General features: G+C 41.4%; 2 protein-coding genes across 3 annotated transcripts in view; one reads left to right on the top strand and one right to left on the bottom strand.

The window, feature by feature from the left end:
- Positions 1–869: 869 nt before the first annotated feature.
- On the top strand, positions 870–9,194 carry LOC138588369 (polyunsaturated fatty acid 5-lipoxygenase-like). The gene is made up of 15 exons (XM_069658446.1): positions 870–1,019; positions 2,509–2,707; positions 2,811–2,892; positions 2,989–3,111; positions 3,698–3,804; positions 3,999–4,171; positions 4,285–4,431; positions 5,078–5,281; positions 5,353–5,439; positions 5,871–6,049; positions 6,255–6,376; positions 6,720–6,820; positions 7,836–8,006; positions 8,129–8,309; positions 8,823–9,194. The coding sequence occupies exons 1-14, from the start codon at positions 870–872 to the stop codon at positions 8,306–8,308; spliced, it is 2,025 nt and encodes a 674-aa protein (XP_069514547.1). The 3' UTR covers position 8,309; positions 8,823–9,194.
- A 3,405-nt stretch (positions 9,195–12,599) lies between these two features.
- The window catches only part of marchf8 (membrane-associated ring finger (C3HC4) 8), a 91,771-nt gene continuing 84,086 nt past the window's right edge, over positions 12,600–20,284 (bottom strand). The window contains exons 6-9 of one of the 2 annotated variants that reach the window (XM_069658477.1): positions 18,570–18,750; positions 16,554–16,689; positions 14,414–14,428; positions 12,600–12,998 (exon numbers count right to left, since the gene is read on the bottom strand). In XM_069658477.1, coding sequence (XP_069514578.1) covers positions 12,694–12,998; positions 14,414–14,428; positions 16,554–16,689; positions 18,570–18,750 — 637 coding nt within the window. In that variant the 3' untranslated portion in view covers positions 12,600–12,693. The remainder of the gene's footprint in view (positions 12,999–14,413; positions 14,429–16,553; positions 16,690–18,569; positions 18,751–20,284) is intronic. The other variant, XM_069658478.1, reaches the window with a different exon arrangement.

The raw sequence follows: 20,284 nt of genomic DNA, 5'->3' as shown, positions 1-20,284 counted from the left end.
ATTAGCTTTATCCCATGATGCTGACTTCACATACATTATAATTTATGTTGATTAAACTGAATTGTGTTAGTTTAAAAACAAATCCAATAACTTATTAAACGTCTTATTTGAGTGCTCTCGGCAGTAGTGGTGGAAAAATCTAAAAGTTATGACTTTGACACAGATTTGTCTTTTGATTTTTTTTATCATAATTATGAAAGACTTTTTCAAAGGGGTCAGAGCAGCACAGAGACGCAACATTTCTTTTTTTAAAATTTGTAACCGCTCAAACACGCGTGAGACGGGCTGAATAAATGAGGAAGTCGAATGAGGGTTTTTTGTATTCTAGAGGGAGGAGACGGAACGAAACTCTGAGTTTCCTGAAGAAAACCTGCTCCCGACCAGGTTTGGTTCATAGAGTCTGTTACTACGGTAACTGACCGAGAGCTTAAGTTACCTCTCTCTGTGAAACAGGCTAGAGTTACCCCTCTTTCTCTGGTTTGAGTTACCTCCCTTTGTGAAACGGAAAACTCAGAGTTTCCCTCATTTCAGGGTTAACAGACTCAGAGTTTTCAATAAACCTGCTTTGTGAAACGGACCCCAGTGCTATTGTATTCTGGCAAAATGTTGGGCATCAGGGAGGAGATCTCTCACATTACTGAGAGGCATGTCTGGTGTGTTGCACACTCCCTCTTCTGCCTCCTTTCACATATTGGTGCATGTGCAAGAGAAGCTGGGAGATAGACAAACAGCTTTAAGCAGGAAGGAGAAACTTGTCTTTACTAGAATCTTGAGGTAAACATTTTGTAGAACTCCTTTTCTGCAGGTTTTTGATTTTTTTTTTCAGATTTCTGAGGATTTCTTGACTCCTTTTTGTCCCGTGCGACACCATGCCTTGTTACACGGTGACTGTTTCCACAGCGAACCATATGTTCGCAGGAACAGATGACTATATCTACATCACACTGGTCGGCATGGAGGGATGCAGCGAGAGGACACTGCTGGACAAACCTCTGTACAACGACTTTGAAAGGGGGGCGGTAGGTCTGTCTTTAAAGTTCTTCTTGCAGAAGTTGCTTGTAGATGAAGCCTACATTTCTATCCAGATGTTTAGCATGTTGACAACAAAGAAGCAGTTCAACAGTTGTCTTCAATTTGTGATATAACTAGATTTTTTATTTGGGTGTAAGAGCCAAACTTGGGGTTTCTAATGCAATCATTTAATTGAAAACTTAACAATTTAACTATTGTCTTGAACAACAGTATCTTTTGTGACTCAGTTCTGCAGTTTTGCTCCATGCTATGTGCTGAATGGGATTTCTTTCTATGGAGTCTTTACTTTCCCTCCAGTTTTTGTTTTTCAACAAGTCCAATTCCAACGCCCCCTATGAGCCCTCCCAACTGTTGTTGCTTACCTGCTGAGGGGCGCAATTATTGGACCAGGAAACAAATGATGGCGTTTTACAACAACTCTGAAGCAGGAGAGCTAATCAATAAAGCCTCCCAAAAAATACCATAAAACCAATAAACAGTCTTGTGCGATGGTTAACTTGGTCCTCTGTTCTGCAAGCTGCTCATGCCTGGGCATGAAAACTGTGTAGCTAAAGCTCTTCAAACATTTCCTTAAAGGTGCAGGGGCAGTCAGGGGCAGGGTTGTTTTACACTATATATTGACCTAAGTGGAAAGCAGTTATTTTTAATGGCATTCTTACGTGTGGCGAATATATGACCAGATCTTTGTTTTGATCCTCAGCATGAGCTCTTCTTTCTTGATTTAAACCTAGAAGAAAACTTCAATCTTTCTGAAACACTTACACAAGTCCGACAACTTGCCAAGGCACTCAAATCATCATTGCTGATACTAACGCCGCTTTCAGTTCTTTTCTTTCATGATGAAGTTCCCACATCAACCCTCCCTGACCCATGGGTCGGCTACCCTGTTCATAACTGATGGTTGCAAACTAATGACGAGATCCTGGTTCTTCTGAAAGCTGCACTATCTCTACCTGAGCTGTGGCCTGCACCGGGAAGGAGATCTTGGCTGCGCACATTTCCCGCAATCCTTGATGCTTGACTAATATCTGTAAGAGCTTTGCTTTGTAATTCTACAGTTGCATGTCAGGTGGTTTGCTGGGTTTAGAGCAGTGGTATCTTTGCTTTTGCAGCTTACTAGGTAGTTTATTCCTCATGTAGCCGCAGTGCTTATGGTGAATGGCCATAAGGCAAAGTAGGTACTAGGTAGTATAATCTCCTTGTAGCCTTGGAGCTCATTAGGAATTGCCAAGGCCTACATATAGAAGATCCTCACAACTGTCGCGTCAGGCTCCTTAGTGATGAGGTCGTAGCCTAGACGGCAAACACAAACAAACATTTTTGACCAACTGACAAACCGGAGAACAAAGTTCTTCAAATACCCAGTCCCACCCAAAACAAAAGAAATTAAATAACTAAGTAATAAAGTTCTACTCTAACATGACCCACTGGATATTGGAGCACAACTGTTTATTTGACACCTGACAACATTTTCAGGTGGACTCGTATGACGTGAAGGTCGGGGAGGACCTGGGTGAGATCGTGTTGGTGAAGATAGAGAAGAAGAAGTACTGGGTGCAGAATGACTGGTACTGCAGGTGCGTCACAGTTAAGAGCCCGTCTGGAGACTACGTGGAGTTCCCCTGCTTCCGCTGGCTGCCGGACGACAAGGAGGTGGTGCTGCGGGATGGAAGAGGTAAGAATCAGTCGCCGAAAAAACTACCTTTTTTTTTTCACCTGTCAGAGTCTGCAGCAGCTCTGTCTGCTCCTTCCCTCACTCTGTCTTGTGTCGGTTGCAGCACACCTGCCTCAGGATGATAAGACCAGCCTGGTGAAGCAGCACAGGCAGAAAGAGCTGGAAATGAGGAGGAAAGCCTACAGGCAAGTTCACACTACACATGTGGTATAATAAGATATATACTGTATGATACGTAAGAGACTCAAGCTGCTCAGTCACAATCCTGCTGTCTTTTACAGATGGAAGGAGTGGCAGCCAGGCTTTCCAATGAGCATAGATGCGAACAGGCACAAGGATTTGACCCGAGACATCCAGTTTGACAGTGAGAAGACAATGGACTTTGTAATGAACTACCATACGGCGTACGTGCTCCCTCTATATGTAGTAAAGTAAAACAGGTTTGCAACAGGTGCAACACGTTCATGATGTCATGATCAGATGTTGAGATGCAGCCTGATAAGATGCTTCTGTTTTCTGCACCTGGAAAAAGAGAGGCCCTCATTGTTTGTGCATGAGAGCATAATGCAAATTATCTCTGGTTATAAGCATAGAGACAACGACACAAAGCAGATGAAAACAAAAGTGTTTGCATCAAACAGTAGGTCAGAACAACAACAACAAACCTGCAAAAATGATGCACCTTCGAAAACCATGTGCGATGATGTCTGAGTTGTTGAGTTTGAAGATGAGTCGAGTAATTTGCTGAAGTGGTCTTTCAGGATGTTGACAGAAATGCTGCATCTGAAGTACATTTGCCTCTAGAGCTGTTTGTTGCTGCAACAATACAGTATTTTCTTCTTGTGCACTGTTAGATTATAGATTAAAGAAAAATGCTTCTTATTTCATTTTTTGTGATGGTTATAGGGCGACAAAATTACAATGATTATGATAAGAAAGATAAGTATTAGAATGACGACAATGATGAAAACGATAATTGTGAATTTCCAGAATAAAGAACCTGTTTGTGAACAAGTTCATGAACATGTTCCAGTCCTCCTGGAGCAACTTCGAAGACTTTGGGAGGATCTTTGTGAGAACAGAAAACTCAATTTCAGGTAAGTTCCTATTTAATATATGTATGAGAGAATATAGATGATGTTTATACATGTCAGAATGAAGTAAAAATGCACGAGTTAGAATTCATTTGTGTGAAGTAAAACAAAATGTGAAAGTCAGACTGTGTGTGAAGTGTGAAGATGTATGCATGCGAGGAGTGAGTATCTGTAAATCATATTATTTTATTATTCAGAGTATGTGATGCAAAACTGGAAGGAGGACGAAATGTTTGGGTACCAGTTCCTGAATGGATGCAACCCCATACTGATCCGAAAGTGTACCAAACTTCCCAACAAGTTTCCCGTCACTGATGACATGGTTTCCGTCAGTCTGGAGAGAGAGCTCACTCTGGAGGAGGAAATAGAGGTAAACATGTTTCTGTGAATCTGTTTGATTGATAAGATACTGATATCACTTCATGTTCTATCTGTTAACATGCATCCACTGATGTTAAATGTAAAACCATGTTCTGGCCCCAGGCAGGTAACATCTACATAGTAGATTACGAGGTGATGGACGGCATCAAGGCTAACTGCACAGACCCGCACACAATGCAGTACCTGGCAGCTCCCATCTGTCTGCTCTACAAGAACACTCAGAACAAGATCCTGCCCATAGCCATACAGGTACAGTGACGTGTGTAAAAGGGCCAGTTCGCCGATTTTCAACTTAAGTCCTATCATGCTATCATGGGGAGCTAATGGCAAAAAAAAATGCAATTTGGGTCCGTGCCTTTGGAGGGCGCTGTCCACTTCTCCAATGGGCCCTGGAAAACCTCTGCCAGACTACGTAAAACGCACCATCTGGCAGAGGCCAGGGAGCTCGCTAAACTACTCTTCCTCAATCTAGGACGCACGCCTCCGATGTCATGTCTCGTTCAAAATCGTCAGGTTTGAAATGCAGACTGCAGACCTGAAGGTTTTTTAGATGATCCACCGGTATATTCTCCTCGTATTTTGACATCTGTACAGCTCTGAGCCATTGCCTGCAGCAAAAACGGTAGTATTTCACTCCAGCGTCTTTTGCTGGGCCGATCCTCTCAGAGGGAGCGGTGCAATGTACGCTGGGTGTTGTAGGAATGTAGAATGGGTGAAACCATGAGCTGTTTCTCCACAGCTACGGCGCCAATTTCAAATATTATTGCTTCTATCGATTACACAGAACACCTTTGACTGACAGTGGCTTTTTCCAGGGGTGAATTGCTCCTTTAATATATGAGGGAAACACTGAATTAATTCCTCTTTGTTTGCCTACTTCTGCTGTCTTTCCCAGCTGGGTCAAACTCCAGGTGAAAACACACCGATCTTCCTTCCCAGTGACAGTGAATACGACTGGCTGCTGGCCAAGATGTGGGTCCGCTCTGTTGACTTCCAGCACCACCAGACAGTCACTCACCTGCTCAAGACTCATCTGATGACGGAGGTGTTTGCTATCGCCATGTTCAGGCAGCTCCCTGCAGTTCACCCTGTGTATAAGGTAAAACTCAACAATCGACAGATTGTTCAGTTGATTGATAATTAACTATTCATTGATGTTCCTTCTTCCAGCTGCTGATCCCACATGTTCGTTTTACCATCGCTATCAACACCAAGGCCAGAGAGCAGCTCATCTGTGAGGGTGGCCTCTTTGACAAGGTGAGTTTAGGGATGTATCAAAGAGCGGTGAAGGCAGAGGAAGGCAAAAAAAAAAAATCTCATTAATTAAAATTTTAATTAGAGAAAAATAGAGAAATAATAAGCAAAGGATGGAAAGAACAGACAGAAATAAAACAAAGGCAGCTTTCACCTGCTAATCTTTATAAACTGAACACAATTTAGAAGCTCTTTATCCCCATATGAAAAATTAAACTTCATTTGTTCTAACCTCAGGCTTTTATTGTCGCGTGAAAGCAAACAAAAAATAAACAAATGACAAAAAGTGTCTCTAACTAAATATTCAGAGCAGGCCATCCTGTAATAACCTCATTGAGACATTAAAATAATAGGCAAAAAAGCTCCGTCATTAGCTGCAGGAATTATGAGTGCCGTGTGTGTGACGATGCTGCATCTCTTCCATCCTCCTCGAGGCAAATTCAACAGGCGGCGGTGGTCACGTCCAGCTGGTTCAGAAGGCCATGAAGTCTCTGACCTTCAGCTCTTTGTGCTTCCCGGATATGATTAAATCTCGCGGTGTGGACAAGAAGGACGAGCTGCCCACCTACTTCTACAGAGACGACGGCTACATGGTGTGGGAAGCCACAAAGAAGTGAGTTTTACAGTCGGCACTGATAATGAAAAGTTTTTGAGTGTGATGGAGAGAAAAACAGTCATACAAAGGATGAGCAGCGAGACGTGTGGGAATATTTCTACCTCTGTGTGTGAGAAGTGACAGAAATTCAAAGGGAGCGAAGTTACAGCATTTTTTATTTTTTATTTTCGCTGTACGAGACGTCCTGTTTTCTTTCTGGCAGCTTTGTGTCTGATGTGGTGCACATCTACTACGCCAGCGATGAGACGGTGCAGGAAGACAAAGAAATCCAGGCCTTCATTAAAGATGTGTGCAGCTGCGGTATGCAGGACTTCGACCACTGTGGTGGGTACACATTACAGACATGCAAAAAAATACAACTCAAAACCAGTACGTAGTTTTTTCCGTAGAGAGAAGCAGCTCACTCTTCTTCAACACCTCACTCGTGAAGGTTTTTTTTTGAAGGAGACAGATATGACAGTAAACAGACAGCATTTCAAATTCATATCTGTTCTGTCAGAGACGAATGGTTTGAGGGTGAAAGACGGGAAGCCTCAGGAGTCACAGTGATGGTGTCACTGACTGAGCTCCAGTCTTGTAATCCCTTTCCTGCGTTTCTCCATTACCTATTCTGGTGCCGTGAGCGAGGATCGTTTTTACTTTCTAAATTCCCACAATCTGCACGCAGAGTTCCCCAAGTCCGTGAAGTCACGCGAGGAGCTGACAGTGTATCTGACAATTGTTGTGTTCAACGCTTCAGCCCAACATGCGGCCGTTAACTACGGACAGGTGAGTTATACATAATTATTTCATCCATAAGTGCATTATAGACAGTTGAAACTACACATTAACTGTTGAACAAATGGTTTGTCTGTGTGCTCACATGCCCATGGAGACGAGGGAAGTGTTCATATACTTGACCTAAGTATAAGCACCTTAAAAAAAAGATTTAAATACTCTTCATGTCCATCATCCAAAATCCTACTTTAATAAAATCCCAGAAATATTTCCTCCTCTTTCTTTCTTCTTGAGACTTTTCTTTGTAAAGTAAACTTAAAATACCCAAAGTAGCATTCCTAAACAATGGTGGTTGAGCCTATGGCCCACTGATGAAAGCCTTTGCATTTGCAGTATTACAGACTGGGTGTCTGGTGCGACTTTTGAGGAAAAAATCACAAGCGTCGCCCAGTTAGTGACGCGTTTTCCATCACCCAGCAGTGGTTGGTCTGCCAGAGAGGGTAGGCGGAGCTAAGCGTACCGTTTATCGCCATAGGTGGCGCCAAAAAGAACCAAAAAAAAGCCCCTATGACTGATCTATTTTTATAGATGTCCATGTTAAGTCATGCTTAGTACTTAAGTTCAAAGTTCAAGCCCCCTCCAGTAGTTCACAAGATAAATCTTGAGATTCATAACCTATAGCCGATGGGATCCTCGATTGATGAAGCAGAAAAGATGGGAACATTTTTGTTTTTTTACTTTTCTTTAATCTTTTCTTTATTGTTGAATATTGGATAATTGCACCTTCCTTCATAGACTCATAGACATCAGAAATGTGACAAGGAGCCCCAAACACACACTGATTTTTGTAAGGAGGCACAAATAGTTGGATTGAATTGATTTAATCCTTAAAAATATGTTACATTTTGCAGCTTTTAAGGACAAATCTTCATTTTCTCACCAGAGTTGTCTGATAAATGTTGTGAGGAAGTATAAAGTAGCACAAAATAGATATATTCAAATGAGTTCCTCGAGTACTTACAGTCAGTAAGGTGCTGCCTGCTGCCTCTTTGTGTACATTGTGTAGTATGACTGGTGTTCCTGGATCCCCAATGCTCCATCCACCATGCGAAGGCCCCCACCCAACCGGAAGGGCTTGGCAGATATGAAATTGATCATGGAAAGCCTCCCTGATTGTGGACGCTCCAGCTGGCACCTGGGAGCCGTCTGGGCCCTCAGCCAGTACCAAGAGAACGAGGTACAGACAGGACTTGTGTGTTTTAAGGACCAATTACAAACTATACATTTCTCATTCCCCAGGAAGCTTCCCCTGCTGTGTCCCTCTTGTTTCAATGACCTGTCCCCTCTCTTCCCCTGCAGCTCTACCTGGGCATGTATCCTGAAGAGCACTTTATTGAGAAGCCGATGAAGGCCGCTATGGAGAAGTTCAGGAAGCAGCTGGTAGAGATAAGCAGCTCGATCAAGAGGAGGAACGAGGGGAAGAAGCTGCCGTACTACAACATGTCCCCCGACAAGATCCCAAACAGTGTCGCAGTGTGAGGTATAAAGGATTGTCACGTTTCTACTTCATGCTTTGTATAATTCTGCTGATCTTCATATACTGATAGAAAACCAGGGGTGGGCAGTAACAAAGTAAATGTACTTAAGTACTTGAGTATTATTTTCTTTACTGCACTACATCTGAAAAACAAATATCGTACTTTAGACTCCACTACGTTTCTATGAATGTTCTCGTTACACGCTGATGAATTTTCTTTTCTTTTCTTAAATCTGAAAGACACTAAACTGTGTTCGTCTAGTTCTGCCTGTGGTTTGTCTAAGTGGTGTTGCCGTACCTGTACCTCGCTTGTCTCCATGGTTGAATGTAGAGCAAACGTCACTCAGATCAGGCAGCTCATTTAGCGGTGGTCATGATGGCTACGGCAGGGAAGGATGACGGTTCACCCATGTATTCTTGACTGCACTCACATTGTGAAAATACGTTTTCAGATTTTTTTAAAAAGTAGTTTGAATACTTACGTTTTGGTTTTTTTTATTTTGGCTTTATTCATAGGACAGCAGAAGAGAGACAGGAAATGTGGGGAGCAGAGGGCGGGGGATGACATGCACCAAATGGATCGGCAGACCGGAGTCGAACCTGCGATCAGTGCGATGAGGACTGTAGCCTCTGTACATGGGGCGCCTACTCTACCAACCGAGCCAAACCAGCGCTCCATACTTTTTTTAACTCAAGTAATAATTTGACTGAGCAACTTTCACTTGTATTGGAGTACTATTTGACCCGGAGCATCTATACTTTGATTCAAGTAATGAAGTTGTGTACTTTGTCCACCACTGTAGAAAACTTTGTCACTGTATGCTGCTACATATTCAAATGCATATGTGACAAAAAAAATAATATCTTAATTGATTTGTCACTTTTTGCATGAACTTTTGTGACAGTATTTTTGCACTGAGTTGCCAATTTATAGATGCTGTGTTTAATTTGTATCTGCTCAATAAACTTCACTTATCTTACCACCGTTTAAACTCATGTATTTATTGAAAAGAGAGACACAAGCATTAAAAGTAACTTAATTTTTATTTGGTTGTTCTTTTTAATTCTACATACTTGTTCAAATGGGAAATTAAACTGAAAACACATCAATATTTCTTTTAAAAACATAAGTACTTTTACCAAATTCTTTACAATTACTATTCCAAAGTAAATTCACAGACAAACTTGTGGAATGATATCATAAGACAGGGAAACAGTCATATATGTTCAAGTCCAGTCAGTAGTAAACAAATGTAGCTTTATGCAAGTTACACTCTTCCCAGACACGATAAAAATGTGAAGACGGACAGAAAAACTCGACTAAAATACTGGACAGGGAGGCTGAAAAGGTCCGTTCTCCTTTCAGCCGATGTTCTGCTCAAAAGGATTACACAATGAAGAAATCAGTTTGTGTTGATGGAGATGCGTAAGAAAGAAAAGGCTGCTCTCAGAGGGGAACATGCCTGCTTTTTAAGCGTCTCAGTCGTCATCAGGACAATATCAAAACGTCTTTCTCAGACTTTATGGAAGGAGCCAGCTCCTATGAGTAGAAAGTACAAAAAAAAAAAATCTTCCATCTCAAGGAAACAAAATATTTAATGTTGTTTTTTAATGCAAAAAAACATGAATTATTTTCATTTAATGCTGTGGTTTAATGGCTATATTCTGCGTAGTTAAAACATCAAGCAGTTTAAAAAGCAAGACAAAAGCAAATATTCACATTAGGACGAGCAAAAAAGTGGTTTTTATAACTCTGATATCTAAATGATAAAGTGCAAAACAAAGAGTGATTTTCCTGTATTAATGCCTGGGAAAAAAACAAAGTGTAAGTTGCATAAAATTACTAATGAAAGGGGTTTTTAATGAACAAATTGTATCTGTTTTCTTTTCAAAATAAATACAACACAAAATGAAGGAAAAATCATCGTATCCCCAGAAGACATCCTGGACATTAAACACCGTTACATAACTACAGAATAGAATAACAACAAAAGGGTAATTGCACTTTTTATCTGTCTAATTGCACTGAGCCTCATGGGTAATGAAGTTTCAGAGAAGCTTCTTGTTTCTAGGTCTTAATCCAACTTGACGCAAAACAACTCCCTCGGCTCATATTATGTATTAAAATTATATTAGACTCCAGATCTCAAGTCACGATGGGGCATATACACAAGTACTGTATGCATCGCTGCAATAAACCAAAGCGCAGATTTCACTTATTGCTGCTGCTGCTGAGCAGTAATTGTCAGGTATGGTGTGTTGGACCATCGTTGTTCACAGACAGTATACTGGTATCAAAGACAGTTTTTAAAAATATGTGTGTGTGTGTGTGCTGCTGGAATGGCTGTGAGGCTCAACATGAGCCCGGCATCGCTGTGCTCCCACATACACAAAAGCACCTACAATGACTGTAAGCACGAAACACATTATCGCCCTGAGAAATCCACTGCTGCCGTCATCAGACTGCACGTCCTGCTCCACACCAGCAGAGGGCGCTGCAGTCAGCTCATCACTGAGTCATGCATGCTGTGTGTCTGTCACAGGCAGCCTATGGATGTACTGCTGCACCTTTATTGCAAGATAAAGATCTGTTTGTAAATTAATGTAAAGAAAATGTAATATATAAATGATCCTGATGATAAAATGGTGCATTCGCGGTATTTTAGCTGTGCTTTTTTAGAGGATTAAAAAAACAGAAGTGCTGAAACAAACTGTCCTATTTGAACCAAATAAGGTCAGATGTGAGGGAAACACTCAAATGAGAGGCAGCATGTTGACTGTTTTGGGATTAAACTCTAAACTAGTGATATAAGAGTCTGGTATAAAGAAGAAGACAAATGAGACATCTGCTCGTCTGAAACGCTCACTCAATATCTTAAATGTGACGTCCAAACATCAGATCTCTTAATAAACTTTGTGCTGAAGTGTGCTACCGCAGTTGAAGGGACAAGATTGTAAATGTGCATGTCCTGACCTGCCGAGTAAAAATCAGCCTGAAGCACTGAAATTTAAAACTCACACTGACGGTAACTGTCTGTTTGAGGCCAATCAATGCACCGCCCGCAGGATGGGGAGCAATGGGAGGACAGACGGATAAAAATAGGCAGCTGTGGATTTCTCAAAGCTCATCCCGTGACGAAGCAAACAAATCAGACATATTAAAAACTGCACAGGGAATATCACTCTGTAAATACTGTGTCATTCACATGATAGAAAAAACATGAGCGACGCCGTTTATGCCAAAAGGCTCTCGTTATGATCTCAAGACACGGAAAATTATCTCACAATTTCCTGTGACCAGTAAAAAAATGTTTGATTATTATTATTTTTTTTATATTTTATTTATTTTGTTCATCATTTTTTAAAAAGTTTACATTCTCAAAGCCTTCAGAAAGTTCATGTTGGGGTAGAGAAGTCATGTGGCTGGATTTTCCTTTGTCTGCATTAGAGCCTTGAGCCTGACGTCGCATTCAAACTCTTTTTTTCCCTATTTTGACTAAAAACACTCAGCACGATTCCATTTTTTAACCCCATTTCCTTTTTTTGTCATCCATTGGAGGGTTTACAAATGTGCGAATGAGGAAATGCAATGTCAAATAAAACAGGAAACAAACATTTCCGAGTTTGTTTGAGTGTGCTCTCCCCAACATACGACATATAAGACTTAATTCATATCAAAGAAAGTAAAGAGGAGCAACAGAAGAGAAAGGGGATTTGTTATAGGAACTAAAAAACAAAAGTGCTTCGATGCATGTCCAGATCAAACCTGGCCGGATCCAGACCAGCTTGGGGGCTGACAGACCGCAGCAACAGAGATGGCAGTGGCTGGATTGTTCCAGAGATCCGATGCGTGGCGCTACATACTGATCCACAACAGGTTAGCCCGAGACTCACAGGAGGTAAAAACGAACAAATCCAACAAACCCACAAGTAAACAAACCACGCATCAGAGACGTGTAGCCCTCTGGAGCCCATTTTGAGTCTATTTGTCTCAGTCCTGCTCTCCCAGAGGTGAACATACAAGTGTGTACGGTGTGTGTGTGTGTGTGTGTGTGTGTTTGTTTATAGAGTGGTTTGCTCCAGGCCTCTTCAGACATTTACAGAAGTCAGTAAAAACAGTCCGGTCCTGGGAAAAGGAAGGAGGCGACAGTCTGAATGGAGGGATAAAGTCTGGCAGGAGGGAAGTTGATAGAAGAAGATAGTCCTGGTCTGTCCGTCTCTGCAGAGTTTTTGTTTATAAAATGACCAGAGGAGGACGAGGGGTTAGTCTGGGATCAGAGAAAGAGGAGTGTCTGGTTGTTACTCAGTTAAAGAGTATTTCCACGCACACCTCTCTTCCCTCTGGGCCTGTTTGAGTGTGTGTGCAGTATGAGCATGGACTGCTTGGTCAGACGTGGAGCACCTCCATACTGTAGTCCTCTGTCTCTGTGTACTGGGAGGAGTTTGTGTCCGACAGGGCGGGGGCCAGCGCCTCCTTGTTCTCCAGGCATGGCTCCATGAGAGGCGGCTTCTCCAACGCCAGCTTTTTACACGTTTCAGGCCGGTTCTGGACATATATGACCCGGTTGTAAGCCTTGAGTCTCCTCCATAGATGGATGTAGACTTTGCACTGGACGTACATGAACACCAGTCCTCCCGTGAAGCCGATGGCCACCACCACCAGTTTGGTCCAGAAAGGCCAGTCTGTGACTCCTGAGGAACAGAGAAGAGACAAAAAAGAAGAATGTGCACGAGTCAAACACAGAGACAAACAAACAACAAACTACAGCTTTACAAGAAGTGATTTGCTCAACATTGCAAAAACATGTTTTTTTGCCTTAGAGGCAGCTGCACCATATTTGAAAATTACAAAAAACTCTGAGAAGTAAGCTCTTCAAGCAAGCGGAAAAATTGCAAACACCACTTCCAAAACAAAAACTAAGAGGCAGAGACAGGATCTTAAAAAACAAAAAAATTATATCTTCTTAAAAAAAATACACAGCTGACCCAGCGGTGTTGTCATGTTGAATTAGATTTCAGGGAATTTGGGATATAAACGCAAGGAAGGGACCACAACTGAGCTATGAGATCCTAGGGCTGTGATGGTATTGAATTTTTCTAACCGAGTTGAAACAAAGCCCCCTTGCAGTTTGGCGGTTAACCGCTGCCAGAGTGTGTTTTGTTTATTTAACTACAGCGCGTCCACGAGACGGTAAAACATCATCGGCGTGACTGAACACAGCATGAGTGCTGGAAACGCGAGTTTATTATCACTACTAAGTTTGTATCCTTGATTGTTGAAATGAAATCCGACGTGACGGTTGTGTTGTTGTAGCGGCTAAACGAGCATGTCGCGAGACTGCATACGGGCTCGTCTGCGCCGATCGGATGCGCAGAGGGTTGAAACAGCAGTGTTCGGACAGTTTATTTATACAGTCTATGTCTGACAGCAAGGTTTATTTTGCTCATTACTGTGATTTCAACACAAATTTGTTATTCATCATGAATCGTTCTGTATGGAAAGAGGAGCCAGAGACGCAGGACACGTGTTTAGCAACATCGCTGGATCTATATTTAAAAATAAAAAAGCAGTTATGACGATCACTTGGTCCACCCCGTGGTTAGCGTCACATAACCGCGGTATTGCGGTCATGTGGTTACAGTCAAAGCCTTATCTTACGAGTGATGACTTAATGGATCTATCAAATACAAAACTAAAATGTCTCACATGACGGGAGGAATACCAATTAAAAAAGTGGCCAGTATGTTATTTAATGTGCTTACTCAGGAGGAGATTAATCAGGTGCTAAATTAATGTGTCAGAATATGTCACTGAGGTCTGTTTTAATCAAAAACCCTCAGTCACAACGTTTAACACAGAAAATAAATCACAGTTCGTCCACTCTGTCTTTCTGCAGCAGTTAGGTCATAACATTCAGTGATGTGAAGAAAAAGCAGCCTTTAGGAGTGTGGAAATATTTCATCCTGAAATCAATGCACAGGGAAAAGGAAGGAAAAGGGTGTAAATTGCACTTGGAAAAGAACTGGATACAGCAGACAGAAGACACAGGCTGACAGGGCGGGAAAACACAATTTAAAAGTCAAAAGGTCAAAGTGGAAATGATTACCTGGGATTCTTCGGTCTGCATGAATAAAGAAAGTGTAAGTATCATGTATTACCAAAGACACAAATACAGATTTAGAGAAAAGGCAGAGCCCAGAAATTTAGATAGCAGCTTGCACACTTTAGGATTTATCTCATCATGCAAGCACAAACATTAAATCTGCTTCACAAAATAAAAACATATCACAGTGCTGTAATCTTTGCAAGTAAATTGAGAGGAAAAACATAACTGTGATTCTGTGCGACTTGGCAGAGGACAAACAAGGCTGGGGAGAAACTTTTTGGCATCACCATTGTGATTGAACCTGACAGCCTTCAGGGGCTCTAACAAGTGTGAATCATCAGGTTGGGCTAAACAGGCACAGCTTGCTCTTCCATCTGTACACTGTCTCTGAGGCAGCAAACGTGCCAAAGAGGAAGGAGTGACCGCAGACGAAGAGCCAGCCGATGATACAACTGCTCATCATCAAAGTAGCCATCTCCATTTTTAACCTGCAGAGCGAGAGCACGGACGGCAGCGTCAATCTGTCTGTAGCTCAGTGCTGCTTTGGTCAAGATGGATGCATAAAGCAGCTTAGACACAAGAGGCTGCTAAAGGTCTTTTAAACTTACAGTCGCATCTTCCTCTTTTAAGTTTTAAAAGATATTAATTCCCTTCTGACTACCTACTCGATTATTTGTTGTAGCTTTAGCCTATAGTTAGCATTAGCTTTAAGTTTAGCACATACATTTGTGACAAAATCTGAAAGGTTTATGTTGGACAAACGGAAAAGAGAAAATATTAGCTGTTGGTTCAGGAAATGTGCCCACCCTTTTTCCTGTTTTGTCCTAGTACTAGACAAGTTGATCGAATCCCATCTGTCTTTAGTCTACAAACTAAATATGAAGCTACAGCCAGCAGCAGGTTAGCTTAGCTTAGCAAAAAGACAGAGCTGTTAACAGAGGGAATCAGCATGCCTGGCTCTCAACCCACTAGCTCCTCTAAAGGTTATCACAAATTTTACACATTTTATCTTGCTTGGTTTATCTGTCAAAAAATGTCACCTCTTGTTTGAAACTTCACAGTGACAAGAGCCCAGAAAGTAATGTTGTTAGCATACAAAATAGCACCCCATAAGGCACCCTCCCATACATTCACAAAGGTTTAACAATTCTAAACAAACCTAGATAAACAAAGATAAAACAAATAAGATATAACATGTTTATTTGTGCACTTTAGTGGTGCAGTGACGCCATTTTTGTTCCTTTTTGACTCAGCCAGGGTAGCTGTTCCCAGTCTTTATGCTAACTTAAGCTCTCCGGCTGCTAGCTGGGTAGCTTCATATTTAGTATTGACATATATTATAGATGGAAAGTAAGAGTATTACCCAAAATGTTTCTTTATATTGCTTCACAAAAATAAAATAATAAAACTGTGTGTTAGCTGTTGTGTCCACTTTTGCCTCCAGACTGGTAGTTTCTGTCGCATGGGTGTCTGACCATGAACTATTACACCAGTCATTTTTGTGTGTGATAACTCAAAAAACGCATACACACAAAAGCATAGTGTGATAAAAACAAAACACAACTTATATCTATATAACGACCGTAAGTTAATTCCAAGCTGGGACTCTTAACTTTGTCATTTTGATTCACACCACACACACAAAATCCGTTCTGTGCCTCTTGAAGAAGTAAGAATAAACCAGAATCACCTCATGCTTAAACTCTTCAGTCTCAAACTGGATCTAAGAGCAGAAGATGTAACATATCTACTTTTTAAATCTCATCCCTTGTTTTCTTTTATCTCTCAATTTTCTTTTTTATGGAGTACTGGCCTGAAGTCGAAGTGAATTGAACCAGAAGTCCAAAAAAAACTCCCACACAGAAAATTATCTCTGAAGAATCTCAGCACACTCATTTGTTCGGTGCCCACTGAGCTCCTGCGAGTGAATTACGCCTACATTTTCCAATCTTAGAGGACATTTCACACTACTCACACAATTGAAATAGCACTACAGTAGTGCAGATTAGTCATTAAATACCGTACATGAATGACTTGGCAGATTGTGGATGAATGGATGTCATCTTACACAACACTACATCTAGCACAGACAATGATGTCATGTTATGCTATGTGTGTGTGCGTCTGAGTGTGTGCTGACCTCGTCTGATTTCGTCTGCCGTTCTGTCGATGAGAACGTAGAGCGACCACACCACGCAGGTGATGGCGATGACGTGGAAGGTGACCGAACACATGATCTTCCTTCTCTCGCTCGCCGTCATCTGTAGCTTCTCCCACTGTGGCAGAAAGGACAAAGGAAGGACATTTTAAGATGTTAAATAATACAATCGCACACAAACATAAAACAATGTTAGCATTTTAAGCTAACTAACTGGCTGCCCCCTAAAAGTAGACAAATCGAATCATCACTTAAGAAGAATCCTAGTCAGCTCGCATTTCGTCAGTCAAATAGCAGCAGTTTTGTTTTTTAGCTGTGTCATGGAGCAAAGCAGGAACTACAGCATGGCTGAAACTAAATAAGTCTCCAATTACCCTTCATTGTTCTTTGTTAACAAGATTTTTTTTTCCCGGAACTCATTTATCCGCAGAGGTCTCTTCTTCTCCAAAATAAACAACCCCAATGTTTAAAACAGGTAAAAACAGAGCCGAGCTGATGCTAGCTTGTTTGGTGGGGCTTAGCATGTTTTGGGTTAGGATTCCTACAGTGATTATAATTCAAGAGCCAAATTTCAATAGAGGTTTCCACTCTTCAAAACCAAAGTACCAGGTAATTTAAAGCGGTAAGAACATTGAATGTAGCAGCGTCAGGTTAAAAATCAATATCTCTGCTAGGCTCTTTGGAGTGGCTAGCTTGGCTGCTAGCTAAGTATCACTAACTTAAACTCGCTAGCTCCCTAAACTTGTTCATCTTCTTAAACGATATATTAAAAAAAGACATTGACGTGACTTGAAACAATAAGAAAGTAGTCATACTCTGGTGCTATTCTTTCCTGGAAACAGGATGTAAAAAGGTCTGCTAGTGGAGCTGATGTTAACAATGCTAACAGTGTTTAGTATGATTTTTGTTTAGGATTCTTTCTGTGTTCATCATTCACAAGGTTTTTAACCAAAGACAAATTTTGTCCACAACCTTCAAAGAGAAGCAGGTAATTAAAACCGGTAAAACACTGAACAAAGAAGATTAAAAGTCTGCGTCTCTGCAAAGCTTTCTGTAGGGACGAGCTTGGCTGGGAGCCGAGCTGTCACTAAAAGGAACAAAACTTGAATATTTTATATCAAATTGCTAAATCTGATTGGAGTGGGAAATTCTGAGTTGGATGCAGTCCTACACTTAAAAAATGTAAACAGTTGTGTTTTTGGCGAAGCTCATAGTGTTACCTTAATATTTGATGCAGAGCATTTAGCTACTGTAAACAAGATCCAATTTTATGTAACGCTTCTTGGCAAGGTGAGTAACATAGATAAGAAAAGTGGCACACACAGGCCAGGATACCTCGTCTGTCAACTACTTCACAATACATCATCAGGAAATGAGTGCAAACAAAACATGAAATACAATGCCAGCACCATCAGACCAGCTGTACAGGCTCTCCCAACATCCTTATGCATTCCTCATTTATTCAGTGATGGAGAGGCTCGATTGCAGGGTCACTTTGACAAGAAGCGGGTGTTGCAGCATGAGATGAAGCCGAGCCTCCTTTGATAAACACTTCATACCAAAACCAACATCTCCTCTTGAATTTCTCTGCATGCTCACTCAACTTCCAGCGTTCACCAGCGGGATTCAGAAGCTATTAACAGCAGAGCGTTTGTTTAAGGCCTTTTGTGCAGCTAATGAAGGGTGGAGGAATTTTAATTAGAGTGTCCTGCTATCTTCAGGCCACAGCGATTGATAAGAGACTTTAATGGAAGTGTTCAGCCTCCAAACCAGTTGAAATGAATCACAAACCCACTCCAATCCCTTCAACAGGTTCTGCTTATGAATTCGGCTTCAAAGCTCAGTGTCGTGGCGGCGTTATCTGCATGACAGATTGGAGACAGCTTTTGGCGTTTTCCGGCTTCATAAGGAAGGAGTGATGTGAGCTTACAGAGCTGCAACGACAGCCTGAGATTGAACTAATGAACTTGAGCATTAATTGACTACACCGTGTCTTACCTTGCGCAGCGGTTTAAGCTTGGTCTCCATGATGAACTCATATTTACAGAGCTCACAACAGCGCGTGTCGGAGCTCTTGATCCACTGCTGGAGACAGGACTGGTGGACGAAGCGCAGGCTCCCTGTGCAGTGGCATGGTGTGATCAGAGGGCTCTCGTCATCCCCTTCACAGTGACAAATCCTGCGGGAGCCAAAGAATACAGTCAACACTTAGCTAGAGGCGAGACAGCTGTAAGAAGAGGAAGACAGGAGTAAGGGAAGATCAACAAGACAAACGTTGGCAGACGGCACTGACAGAAATTTCCCCAGAGTCATGCAAACTTGACTTTTTAAGGATACAAGTCTGCAGACTTGTTGCATTCCCCATTAGTGTGTATAATAAAACAAGGTGTTTGGAACTGCTCATTTATTCCACACTAGCCTCAGACATAATGATGCAGGGCAGGTGGGAATATAAATTCACAAAAATAAAAGCATATTAAGACCCTGAACACAGAAGACAACACGTCTCACCAGAATAACCTCAATCAAGACACAATAATTTGATACAAAGCACTTCATCTGGAAATCAAATCAACATTTTCAGACAAATAATAGTCTGTTTTCTTGCAAAGTCGCAGCACAAAATTGAACACAGCTAATTTAATCTCAGATACCCTGCAGTCGAAGCTGCAGCAATCTTAGTCCCAGTGTGGGAAGAACTGAGACAAGATGCCTGTAATGATTATTTTATAACATTCAGACATTCAGACAACTACAACTTTTGTTTTTTGCAATAGCACTGAATTAACATTTAAAGGTGTATTTGATCGTTCCTACGGAAGCCCAAAGCGGACATTCATCCATGCATTTCATTTACTTTATTATTTACCTACTTTAGTTACTTTTTTTCGACTTTTTTATCTTGTTATCTCGGAATAAGAAAGCTGGTTTTCCTGCGGAAACAATTAATTTCAGTTTTCCTGAAATCTCGACTTATTTTTTCTGTTTTCTCGGGAACACAAACCTTGTTTTCCCATTATGACGAATTAGTTTATCTAATTTTCTCCAGACAACAAAGCTTGTTTTGTCGTGATAACGAATATTTTCTGGCAAAAAAACCCCAAACAAAAGGTCAGTGTGATATTACAGACCAGGACATGCCATGCTGCCCTTGCACACACTAAGGAGGGAAGTTAAGCCTATTTCTATGTTTGTTTTGTGCTCTGGGGATACGAGTTATGAACTGAAATGAATTGTTATCACAGGAAAACCAGCGTTGTTGTCTCGAGATAACGAGAAAAAATATGTTGAACTCTCATGAAAACAACCAGTTATCATGGAAAACTGAGTAAATGAAATGTATGGATGCATGTCCGCCTAGGGCTTCCGTAGATTTTAGGCCCTGTAGATGCTCATAAGTCTTCTCTCAGGTTTTCTGTGCACAGATACTTTCACCTGGAACATTCGATCAGGTGTCTGCTGAAAGGACAAAAACCAATCAGAAAGAGTTCTCCTCTTCCTCCTCAGGATCACCACTCGGACTCTGACTGACAGGTTGGAGGACAGGAGCTATTAGTAACCCACTCTAAGGAGGAGTGTGTTTGTCTGTCTGTTAGTGAGAGTGTGTTAAAGCGTCTGACGCTGAGATAACTGGACGATGTGCACACTTTCACCAGTAGTTTTATCGGAGAGCTTTTCCTTATTTTTGAATTTCCTTTTAACCCTTAACGTGC

The sequence above is a fragment of the Semicossyphus pulcher genome, unplaced genomic scaffold, assembly GCF_022749685.1.
Source record: "Semicossyphus pulcher isolate SPU_LCO1_2020_fin unplaced genomic scaffold, fSemPul1.0.p SCAF_12, whole genome shotgun sequence".
Taxonomy (NCBI): domain Eukaryota; kingdom Metazoa; phylum Chordata; class Actinopteri; order Labriformes; family Labridae; genus Semicossyphus; species Semicossyphus pulcher.
Note: the sequence above shows the minus strand (reverse complement) of the source record. Positions and strands in the feature narration are given on the sequence as shown.

What these genes read in the sequence shown, in the direction of transcription:
- LOC138588369 (XM_069658446.1), top strand. Translation starts at nt 870, where the DNA reads ATGCCTTGTTACACGGTGACTGTTTCCACAGCGAACCATATGTTCGCA. An exon ending in GCAGGACTTCGACCACTGTG is followed by an intron (nt 6,377 to 6,719) that starts GTGGGTACACAT and finishes ATCTGCACGCAG; the next exon opens with AGTTCCCCAAGTCCGTGAAG. An exon ending in CGGCCGTTAACTACGGACAG is followed by an intron (nt 6,821 to 7,835) that starts GTGAGTTATACA and finishes TACATTGTGTAG; the next exon opens with TATGACTGGTGTTCCTGGAT.